Source organism: Cynara cardunculus (genome assembly GCF_001531365.2).
Source record: "Cynara cardunculus var. scolymus isolate 2C chromosome LG 17, CcrdV1, whole genome shotgun sequence".
Taxonomy (NCBI): domain Eukaryota; kingdom Viridiplantae; phylum Streptophyta; class Magnoliopsida; order Asterales; family Asteraceae; genus Cynara; species Cynara cardunculus.
In genome coordinates this window covers 33,820,434-33,833,424 of record NC_037544.1, presented here as the reverse complement: position 1 = coordinate 33,833,424, position 12,991 = coordinate 33,820,434, and the positions used below count along the sequence as shown (strand labels likewise).

Here is a 12,991-nt window from a genome sequence, read left to right as displayed (position 1 = left end):
ATATATATGAAGATTAAAAAATTGTTGTATAATATCTATTAAAATATAATATATAATCTTTAAGTTTTAAGTTTTAATCTAAAACTAAAGAAAAGAGTAAAAAGACATTTATGCCCTTAAGTTAAATGAGGTTTTAACATGGTTAGCCATAAGGACCAAAATTGAAGCAAAATGACAACCACAATAGCCAAAACTGTAACTAACTTAAAAGAGAGACGAAAATTGGTGGATAGCAACCATAAGAACCAAAAGTATAATTTACTCTTTATTTTAATTTATTACTTTTCCAATTATCTTTAGTCAACAACAACTCCGAAAAATCCTATTACAAGCAAAGCAATTAAGAGTTGGGATTGCTTATAAAAACAACTTATTAACTTATTCCGGTGTGACATCGGTAATAAACACTTTTGAGTGTTTGGATAAACAACTTATACCGGTGAAATAAGAAGCTTTTGAAAACGTTAAACCCTTCTGACTTATAATAAGTTGATAAATGATTTTGTAAAAAAAAAAATATAAGTTATTTCATACAAACACTCTATAATTTGATTAAATCTTTTAAACACATTCAAATTGACCAACCCAACCGATACACACCAACACACCCTTGCATATTCATACAAACAAAACATCAATTTACACCAAAAGCTTTAATGTATAATGAGACTTGAAGTCAACGTTTCACTACCTCAATTGATCATCAAGTTAATTTTATCAATACGCTTTTTAATATATGAATTTAAAAACTGCAGTTATAAAAAAGCTAAAGTTGTCTGATTTGTTTTTAGTCGATTTCACCATTTCAATAGATCTTTTGAGGCATTTTTAAGTTTTTTTTTTCTTATTTCGAATGACTTTTTTCAGCCTTTTTGGTTGATGTTTTCCTTATATTTTTTAATATCCTAAAACACCTTTTAAAGTTTAAATCTTTCATACCCAAAAAAGTTCTAATAAAAATAAGTTGAATGAGTACAGACACCCTCCTTGGGGCTACTAAGTCCGCCGTTGACTATATATACGATGAATGATCGTGTGAGAAAAAAACTTAGTGTGAGAAACGTAAGAAAGGATTTTCACTCTTGATCATTTTTAATTGCCCACCATGATTTGCGTTTTATAAGAGAATTGATCTCGTACATCTCACTAGTGTTGATCTTCAATTAAAATTTGATCCAAAGATGAAGATTCATTCTTACTCTTATCATCATAAATTCTTCTCACCGTAACCCAACCCATATACAATATAATGAGGCATTTTAGATAATATCCTATGGTCATTTAATATATAAGTATGAAGATAAAAAAAGGCTTTATTTAGGATATTGTAATGTTGTTTTTGAATATATTTATAATAGAACATTTAAATACAACAATTGGGCATCATATTTAATTTGATTAAAACTCAAAACAAAATATTTCCCTCATTTTGGGGAAAAGACAAATTATTAGAAGAAAGTTCCATCATTGAGCCCTGTGATTATTTGAATGATCCAAGATGAATCGCCACAAATTTATTAATAGCTATGATTAGTGCCTATACTTAATTATTTTTTATACTTACATATATCATCTTTTATTCATTAATTTTACTAAGGTTTATATTGAATGTTATAATTACAATATACATGATTTGTTCCGACATCTATAACCTAATTACATAATAGAGTATTTAATTAGGGGCTGTTTGACGGTTCCTAAACGGTTCGGTGCAGAATACTTAAGTAGTCAGAATGACTAAGAGACTCTTATAATATAGTGCAAAATTAAATATAATTGTTTGGTAATTATTCAGAATGAAATTAAACATATTGGTCTTAGATGAAGCCAACCCCTTAGCGATTCAGAGACTATCTCTTAATGAAACTATTAAGAGGTAAACAAACAACCCCTTAGACTTGAAGTCTATAAAATGAAAAATTATTAGTTTTATTTAAAAATGTGATAATAAATTATAGGAATAAAAATTGACAACTTAGCAAGGTCTATAGTTATTAAATAACAAGTTATTAGTATGAAAATGAAGTTTTAGAAGTAGACGTCAATTAGGTTTTTTTTTTTTTATAATAAATTATTTGAAAAATGTCATATAAAATTTTATAAAATTCATAGTTTGTTGCAATAGTATACAAACACTTGAATTAGACATAATCCTTATTTTATGAAGAAAAAAAAAAAAATTTGACGTCATCCACCACTGCTTATAAAAACATCTAAAATGTCTAAACGTTCTAATAAAATACTTTATAGAATTTAAATTTATAAAACCAAATTATAAAACGTTCTATCTAAAAGTATCATAACAAATTTTATAGGACCTCTTTAAGCRTTACAACAAGTCTTTAAGGACGTTATTATAAATAGCATTGTATCCGCTATTTTGTAGGATACTATGGAGATATCTGATAAATACCATCTTTTTATAGAACATTTATAGGATACTTTTTAAATAGTATTGAATAAAATAGTTAATACCACACTTTATTTTCAAAGCGTCCTACAACATTTGTTGAAACGCCTTAAACCATCCTATAAAACTATTGCAACACTTTTAGGTACGACACTTTTTGGTTTGATCCTATAAACTTAAGTTTTATAAAAGTATCTTCAATGCAAGGTTCTTATTAGTAAAAAGTGAAGTGACTTGTAGGAGCTACCATTCTGGAGAGTTTCTTATAATAACCTCGTATTCTTTAGGTTCTTGTACAAAAAAGATAATACCTTGGGTTATTAATTAATATATTTTATTTTAAAGATTTGAAAGTAAAGGGGTTTTATGTGCTATTTTGCTATAGACGAGGGTTGATTTGAATATGCGCCTCTTTTTGTTTTTACAGGAGATTAGTATGGGAACTGCGTGTTGCACGATAGTATGGGAACCGCATGTTGCACGATAGTATGAGTACTTTGGTTAATGGTCTGAAAATTATCTATATAAATATATATTAGTTGTTAAAAGAATCATCAACAGATAGTATTCAAATAATTCAAAAAAGTTAATAAAACCTAATAGTATTATCTATATAAATATATATCCGTTATTGGTCTGACGTTTCCTCCATAAACGTATCAACATATTCTTCAGAGAATCAGTCATCTCAAATTCGACCCTTGCACAACTCTCAAGTCACACCTCAACGATAATCATTTAAAAAATACAATCCTTAGCAAGACAATATGATTCCAATCATGAATTACTAATCACCCAAATCTAATATCCTTAGAGTCATCACTTACTTTCCAAACGTTTCAAGAAATCCAAGAAGGATGAGACACCAAGACTCCAAATGAGTCCTTGACCTAAAACAAAAGTACCTAATATCAAAATGACCGTACCATAAAGTAAATCTATGCCATTAGCTTGAGACTCTCCGAGATGGTACACCATCATAAAGTCATCTGATAATAGTGGAACACCTCAAAGTTCCATGTAAACTCATATACAAGCACCTAGTGAAAYMTCCAACCCAAAGATTTACCGCAAWGGAAAGATTACCACTTTACTAAGCGGGATGACTTATAAGTCTAGTACCCCGAAATTCAAACGTGTCCTGACTATTCAAGATAAAATCTCGAAATTCCTTCGACAAAATTTCAACTTTCAAGGACTCTTTTAGTCCTCAAATTCTATACCTTTCATAAAATGGTTTAATTATTTGGGTCTGTGAGTTCAAGGTTTTTCAAGTAAAAGGCTCAACAGTTATGCCAATACATTAGTAAAAGATTTTAACGAATATGAAATCTTTGTAACAATTTTACATGCGCACAAAATTTACCACTACTACTAGGTAATCATGAGACGTGGCTACAAATACCAGACACATGAAATCGAACAATAAAAATGCATTTCTATTGCCCAAAAAACAAATCACAACCGACGAACATGCACATGACAAACCAATCTGAATGGACTAGTATAGTCCCAACATATACTTACTCATGCCATATATGTAAATCAATTCATGAACTATATAATGTGCAACTAAGGCTTGGTATTAAAACTCAAAAGAGTCTATGCGGCTGAACACCATAAAAAAACATCACTTCTAAAAGCATAATCATATAGGAAAAAATTCTCAATAAAACCTCATATGCAACACAAGCAAATAGACAAGTCTATGCATTTCAAAATTTCACCATTGAGCCACAAAAAGACAATAGATAAAATTTCAACAAAACTCGCACACAAACATATGCAATAAAGTATCTTCATGCATCGGTTTACCTCTCAAAACTAGTAACAAAATGGTACACACATTTTGGGTAAGAAATGGAATACTTTTTTGTCAGTTTCAAATCTAAAACTATATAACAATATGCTTTTCAATAATTTGCAATTTTAGAAATAGTAGTATGTAGAAAATTCCCAACAAAACTTGTATGCAAATATACGAACTAAAGTAGTTCCTTGCAATTTAAAACTTGACTCAAAACTTGTGTGCACCAAATAATTTCTCAAATTTTTATCGCAACCTGAGTACGTATTTTGGGTAAACATGTAATGATTCATGTTGGTTTTCAAAATTTAAAGCTACCCAACCATATGCTTTCAACACTCCCCAATGCCGGCAAAATTCCAATAACCATTCGTATGTAAATCTTATGCAACAAAACAATTCATGTATTTAAAAGCATGAGCTACATGCTCATGTTGCTAAAACATTCTCCAAACTTCGTAGCATAACAGTTTCGAGAGTTTTGACAAAGAATGTAACAATTTTTGCAATTTATTTTCACAGATAATATCATGTATGAAGTCCTAGAACCACACTCGTCAAGTCTACCAGGCACATAACCAACATTTGAAAACTCCGATATCTTAAGTCGATAATCCACTACGAAGACGATTAACCTTAATTTCTTCCCAAAATAATGGTCATTTAACAAGCCTATGATTCAAACTTAATCGATATCTCTGACCCACCATGATCAATTTAGAATGATTAACATACTTTACTGTCATACAAGGTGACAACACTACAAAACATCAATGCATTATTGCTCTATAACCAAAGAAAGTACTCACTATCCCCATCGATCATCATAACAAGGCGATTCAAGCATATAATGTAACTGTAAATTCACAATAACACTAGCTAGGTGAAACTATGAAAGTATCATACATGAAAATCCTTGTTACTGTCGCCGTGAGTCGATGCTAATGTCTCCATTGACCTCAAAATATCATATCTTAAAGTGCCTAATCGTACACTCTCACTTTCATTCACTTATTTATACAGTGGTTTCATCAATAAAGTCAGTATCCCCAAACTCATGTTATTCGATGTAGCCACTTCATTCCAACAATGTTTCTCTTCTCTTTGAGATTGAATCCTTCGAGTATTGCTTTGTCAAGTGTTCGAAGAGCTGAAATCAATCTTAGAGTCAAATCTTTAATTTGTGGGGTTGGTCGTTTTGTCATCAGCCACGATGGTAATTGTTGGGTTCGTGTTTTTGTCTTTCATTGTGGTCTTTTACCTTGTTGTCCATTAATGTTGGGGATATGTTCCGTTTTGTGGGTTTTCCAATCTTACAGAAGCTTGAACTTCTCTTTTTTTTGTTTTATGAAATGATCCTTAAAAAAATATAACCACTTGAAACTTGAAAGTAACGTCACCACAACAAAAATAAGTTTATAGAACACTTAAAATATATATGTGTCATAATAATATACCTTATAAGACTAAGTTTATAGAACCAAACAATACACCGTCATATCCAAAAATGTTACAATAAGTTTATAAGACATTTTTGTGTGTTTTAACAAATTCTTTTACGACATTATTGAAATAAAGTATCGTATTAATTATTTTAAAGAACACTATTAGGTAGTTCAACAAGGATCATTTTTTATTACAACTTTGTCATTGTCGCGTATTATCAAGTAAACTGTTTTTTTTAGATTTCTATAAAAATATGGTTTATAGAACCTTGTCATTGTCGCCTTAACAAGTTTACTTGATATTATATTATGATTTATATTTTGAAGTTTAAGTTTGATATTTTCAAATTGTGAATAAATGTAATTAATTTGAAAAGTATAATACTTTTATCAAATATTTGAATAATTTTGATTGACAAAACATTCATAGTCGAATAATAACATAAATTGCAACGACGTAATTTAAGTAGGAAAACTAAAATTTAGAAAAATATAAAATCACGAGGTCTTTATTCAATACAGTATTAATAGAGATATTTGATCGGATTATGTCCCCAATACCGGCCCAACAAATAAGAAAGGGTATCTCGTATTTCTTTTGTTTGTGAAGATGCGTTGTTAGGTGCTCCAATTCAAAAATAGAAATTTGGATGAATTTTTTCATCGGTCGAGATCAATTATTCATAATTCTGATAAGATAAATAAATATAATGTTTTTACTAATAAATATTGTTTATTATCTTCAAAGTTAGATAATAGTTATTTTTTACCATAATAATTAATTATATTTTAATAAATTAGTATTATAAATAAATGTAATGTTTTATGGTTGAATTGCCTGATTGGTTTAAACTTGAACTCCAAAGATTAAAATTGTCTGGAGGTTTCAAATTCAAATTCAATATGGAATAAAAATCATCTTGTAACTATGGAAGTTCAAATACGACGAATTACTAAGATGTAATTTGCTCAAATAATTATTTACTCAATGTATGTGGAAAAGATTTTTTTTTTTTAAGAAAAAAATATAATTATTTAAGTTAAGTAAAAATAGAAAAAATAAAAATTGAAATTTGAACCCCTAATCACATTCTCTTTTCGAGCTGTTTCTATTCCTTCTCCTTTTTTAACCTCTACTGGGATGACGACAAAAAAAGAGCATAGGTTTATGGTCAACTTTGGGAGGACACTGAAAGTCAAAGCAGACAGGGGCAAAATAGGGAAAGAGAAAACCAACTTTTGGAAATGGTGAAATCTTGGGAGAGAAAAATGGAAAGAAAAAACAAGTCAAAGGAGAGTCTAACTGGAACCCATTTACGTATTATTTTTGGAATTTAATATTTAAATTTTAATTAAAAAAGCTATCATCAAAATACATTCGCTTTTTTTTATTTTTATAGTAATCTTTTATTAAATATTTGAGTTAAATTAAAGAATGTTCTTAGTTTTTTATACACAAAGGTCATTGTTTTTTTTTTGTATTCAAATCTTTTATTAAAAGCACTATTTTACGAAAGATTTTTGCTTACAAACTTTTCTCTAAAAATTCCGTCGCATGATTCGTCACACAACTGTCACAAAAGTTGGTAGGTAAATTGTTAATGGATGATTCAAACCAGTGACAGATTACCTATAGAATCTTTGGATAATTCGAAAAACATTGGATTCTACCGAACCATTGGTATTTTCTAGGGATCTGTCAGCAATCACAACAAAAAAATTCTCAGAGTGATTTTTGTGGGTAAAAGTCATTTGTTTTATAGTAATTTTTTTATAAACATAACAAATTTAAAATTAAAAGATAAAAACTAAGGACACTAACAAGACTCAAACTTGGGTCTAAGGTGGAAAAAGTCTTATAAACCAACTCTAACAAAATAAACTTGTATGATAGTTTCAAAATAGATATGGTGACATACAATAAATTGATAAGATGACATTTTTCACGAACCTATAATTTTTTACACTACGACGGAGGAACGAAGTGGTGACCCGTGCCACCGTATGCACTGCACTGGTTCCGTCCGTATTTAGACATATCTACCGAAACATATTTTGTCGAAAGTTCATCAATAGTTATTATTTATTTATTAATATGAATAGGTTCAAATAATAACATCATATATCATAAGATGATAAAAAATGAAATATTCATATATGAATCTATATGAATAATCACTAACATTGGTTTGTATACATATACAACTCACATATAAACCTTTTTTTAACCCTTTTGTTCTTCTTTCTCACCATATTTTGTCATTTTATCTGAATCAAATCTATTGAAAATCATTCTGGGTTAGTTTGTTCGAGATTTTTTTCATAAACAATCAAATAAAAAACTGTAAACTATAAAATTAGTTTAGATTTAATTGATGATATTAGTTTTGAAATTTTTGATTTTATAAAATGTTCCCGGAAATTACTGTGTGTTCATTATATTAATTGATGTGTATTAAATGTGCATAGAGATGTGGGATGGTTTCTCCTTGAAGTCAACTTAAAGGGCTTTGTAGTTGATGAAAATGGAATATTAATTTTCTTTTTGTTAAATATCAACATAAGTTCTGTAATGTGAAAACTGTTTTCATGTTCTATATTAATTACAATTTTATTGAAGAATATATAATAATAACTAAGGGAATTACAATTTTATTGAAGAATATATAATAATAACTAAGAGGGTGTTTGATATTGCTTATTTGAAACAATTTATGTTTTTCTATAAAAGCATTTATCAAATTATTATAAGTCAGAAGAGTTTAACTTTTTCAAAAACTTCTTATTACCGGTTTGACACCGGTATAAGTTGTTTATTCAAACACTCAAAAATGTTTATTACCGATGTCACAACGGAATAAGTCAATAAATTATTTTTATAAACAATCCCAAACATCCCTTAAATATTTATATGAATATAATTTTTTACGAGTCATTTTCATATGTTTTCATGGACCAAAAGAACTCATAATCACCATGAATTTGTGTCAGTTTCTTGTGAGGTCTCCTTTGATTTTTTTGAGAAGAATATCTTTTAAAAATCATGGGTACAATCACATTTAAAATGTTACGTGAAATTAAATATCATATATATATTTTGGGAGGTTAAAAAAACTAAATTAAAGATTAAACATAACCTATATCTGAATTATTGAAAAATCAATTTGAAAATACATATGTAAACTCATATCAACAATATGTAACGTCGATTCATATATACATTTTTAATGATACAGTGTATATGTTGCTATATTTCTTCTTGGTTATAAAAAACAATGTATTCAACTTGATGATATCCATCAATAAATGCGTTGCTATTGAGCTATTTCTGTTTATTTTTTAAATCTATTTTCTTAATTGCAAAACCTGTTTCTACCAGACTGCCATTTTCATCCCTCTCTCTTCATCTCATTTTGACTGGTAGAACTCCGTCCAAGCACTTATATAACTCAAAGATATTGAAAATCCTTTGTGGGTTCTTCGGTTTATGCGATTTGAGAGATGAGGTTCTCTTAATTTTCGTGAAAATTGGTGAAAGATTCAATCTTTATATATTTCTTCTTGCATCCCTCAAAAATGGATCGGAGGATCCTTGTTTCCAGCTATGAAAGGCCTTACTTTTACAGTCAGCCACTTCCTCCACCACCGCCACCGCCTCTTCCGGACACCCTCAACCTTCAATCACACCGCTTCAATCTAAACGATAAGGTGAGTCCAAGTGTTCTACTCGTCATCATAATCATTGCTATCATTTTCTTTGTTTCTGGGTTGCTTCATCTTCTTGTTAGATTCCTTATGAGGCCATCTAACCGGGATCCAGATGAGTTTGATAATGTGACTGCTCTTCAAGGCCAGTTACAGCAACTCTTCCATCTCCATGATTCCGGTGTTGACCAATCTTTCATTGACACACTGCCGGTTTTCACCTACAAATCGATCATCGGTGTGAAAAACCCTTTTGATTGTGCTGTGTGTTTGTGTGAGTTTGAAGGTGAAGATAAGCTTCGGTTATTGCCTAAATGTAGCCATGCTTTTCATATGGATTGTATAGATACATGGCTATTGTCTCACTCTACTTGCCCTCTTTGTAGAGGCAGTTTGCTTTCTGATTTCTCTTCAAATACTTGTTCCCCAATTGTGCTTGTTCTTGAATCTGGGAGTAGTGAGATTTCTAGAGAGATTGTTAACTCTGAACCCAATATTTCATCAATCCAAACGGTGAATTCCCATCTGAGTAATGAGGAATCTGAATTTGGTAAGTCGGAAATGGTGAAAGAGGAAAACAAGGAGAAAGTGGTTACCATTAAGCTTGGGAAGTTCAAGAACGTAGATGGTGGTGGTGGTGGTGGTGGTGGTGGTGGGGGCGAGGATAGTAGTGAGAAGCAAACGATTGATGCTAGGAGGTGTTTTTCAATGGGGTCTTTTGAATATGTAATGGATGAGAATTCATCTTTACAAGTACCTATTAGAGCTCGAGTCAAGAAACAAGCTAGCAAGAAATCTTCTCTTCCAATCACCCCAGGTCACCGGCCGGCAATGTCGGAGTGTGGTGGTGATTCAAGAAGAGACTTCAAGGGAATAGACGTTCTTCGTGGTGGTGGTGGTGGCGGTGGCGGAGGTTGTGCTGCCATTGGTAAAAGCAAGAGGGAGAGCTTTTCAGTGTCCAAGATTTGGCTTAGAGGGAAGAAAGAGAAACCTAACTCAATGGTGGCTGCCGCCATTGGGCCATCATCAAGAGGGTCTTTCTCATTCCGTTTTCCGGTACACCGGAATGAATTTAAGGCCAACAGGAGGGCTAATTCTGATGTGGATATGAAGAGGTGGGAGAATGATCCAGAAATTCAAACTTTTCATTGCTTTGATTCACCACCAGATGCTTCAAATCCACCATCTTTTGCAAGGAGGACTCTACTTTGGCTTATGGGTAGGCAACAAATCAAGGTGGTTTCAACAAATGTTTAAATATTTTCTTCCCTCTAAATGTACCTGTTTTCTTCAATATTTTGTGGGTATTCTTCAATTTAGGGGAGATTAGATTATGATTAGTAAAAAGAAACAAAACGAGATCAAGATTAAAGAAATCTCAATACAAATTATTTACGTAGAACGTTGTTTTTGCCTTTTTTTGTATCCCAAATGATATAAGATTTTTTACGTACGCCAACAAGATTTGAAATATGTATAGGTTTATCAATAATAGTTAGTTTAGGAGATTTTTGCATGCCCCAAGCGTTCTATAGGTAGTTCGACAAGGATCATATTTCATTGCAACTTTGTCATTGTCGCGTATTATCAAGTAAACTGTTGTTTTTTAGATTTCTATAGCAATAGTTGAAATAAAAAGGCGGTTTGGTGATGATGCTTTTAGGTTTTCCAAATAATGGTAGTTCACTTCATTAATTTGAACCATACGATGATTGTTATGATAAAGTTTGTTAGGAGACCCGAGCTTTAAATTACAGAATTTCATTGACGCATCTTTGATGTTGACTTGACGTGCTCGGAGGAGCGAAAAGTAAATTCAGTGATGGTGTCATGTATTTAATTTGAAAGATCATTCATGGAAGAGATAAGATGGTTAGTTGGGGTATCATGATCCTAAAATTTCTTGAAAATGGTCGTTTTCTGAAACTGAAACTTAAAAATCTAGCATAACGTATATTAATTATCCTTCAATATACGTTATCAATTTGATTATTCTCGTTTCAGTGTGTCTCTAATTCAATCGATATCTAAGCAAAAAGTAAAATCTAAAAACTATATGTTTAAGACTTTTTGCTTAGAAAGTAAATATATTATGTGAATCTAACAAAAAGGATTTATAGCTTATTAAAAGAGGACACCTATGTTTCACCAACCCCTATCCCCACAATGCCCCCACCTCACTAAATGTTTGCAATTCTCTTGGTTTTCAAAGGATGGAATCATATCTAATGGTGATTTAAGAATTCAATTAATGAAAAAGTGTAATTAAATTAATTTTATTTTTATGTAATGTGTTTAATTTTTTTTTAAAGTTATAAGTGTAGAATAACCTAATTGTAATAAGATTGATAAATTATATAGCTAAGAGCCTATTTATGAAATAGAAAATTCTAAGATATGGGAATTTTCTAGCCAACCAATCATTTTAGGTCTACAATTTATTTTAAAATTTTCTTAGAGGTATTTATATTTGACTTAATCACAACTTTATATTGATGTTTATTTGTGAATTAATGATAATTTTATTAACTTATTTGCAAAACATGGAAGGGTTCTATTGTCCCCATTAAGCCAAAATAAAGTTGTTGCTCATTGTCTCCGGCGACCTATGGTACAATCGCTGCACTTTCTCCCGACGACTGATGACCTCTCTTCTCTATTCTTCAGCGATGACCTCTCACCCTCTCTTCTCTGCATCTCCTTCCCTTGTCGTTGCTTCTCCCAACAACTGAAACCTTGCACCTCCTTCCCTTATTTGCACTTCATCAAGAAACAAGACCCAATGACCTCTATATCTCCCTCCCAACCCTAATTAAAAGAAACCCTAATTTCTAACCGAAACTCTCTTCCCAACCCTATTCGATATGCTATGTTCATTTATCTTCCTTGTTCATCGCTCCCAACCCTAATGAACCTCATCTCTCTTGATTTTAAATTTTGGTTTTTTGATGTCTTGTTCGACTTTGAACTGTTCATTCCCACAGGTATAGTTCATATTGTTAATTTTGGTTGTATATGCCAATTTTTTATGTGTAAACTGATGATAAATTGGTGTAAACAAAAATTGGTTCAAACAATAACAAAATTGTTTGTGATTGAGTTAAAAAATTGTGTCAAAGTTCATCTTTTGTACGATGAGAGATGCAAACCATGAATTTGATGAATTGAAGGGTGAAACGGTCATTTCTATCATTCAAAATGTTAATTCAGGATAAAAGTAAACAACACCACATTTGTATTTAGAGAGACAAATTTATCCAGACAGACATATTTATCCATACAAAACTTAGTAGAAAATTTGGTAAACAACCTCTTTGTTCTATGATGTTTTTAGAGGCAAAACATCAAACAATTTACAAAAACCAAATTATAAAATTCCTTTGACTTGTTTCTTTGTATGTTTCCATAATCATATTTGAAATGATACTTGATACGTTCACTCATTCTTTTTCGCTGAATGTATGGCTCCCGTATCCCAACATCTGTTGTCTTTAACAACTTATTCTCTCAGTCGAGTATATTAGCCTCATATGTTTCGGGTTTTGATCTTCTTCTGTTGTGACCACCAAACACCACTGGTGGTGGGTTGCTTGATATAGATTAGATTTTAAGCATGCAATGATG

At 30.9% G+C, this 12,991-nt stretch overlaps 1 protein-coding gene across 1 annotated transcript; it reads left to right on the top strand.

Annotated features, from left to right (window-relative positions):
* The first annotated feature begins 9,208 nt into the window (after positions 1-9,208).
* LOC112501065 (RING-H2 finger protein ATL13-like) lies at positions 9,209-10,876 on the top strand. The gene has a single exon (XM_025104713.1). It carries the CDS (start codon positions 9,239-9,241, stop codon positions 10,622-10,624), a length of 1,386 nt encoding a protein of 461 aa, XP_024960481.1. The 5' UTR covers positions 9,209-9,238; the 3' UTR covers positions 10,625-10,876.
* The last annotated feature ends 2,115 nt before the right edge of the window (positions 10,877-12,991 follow it).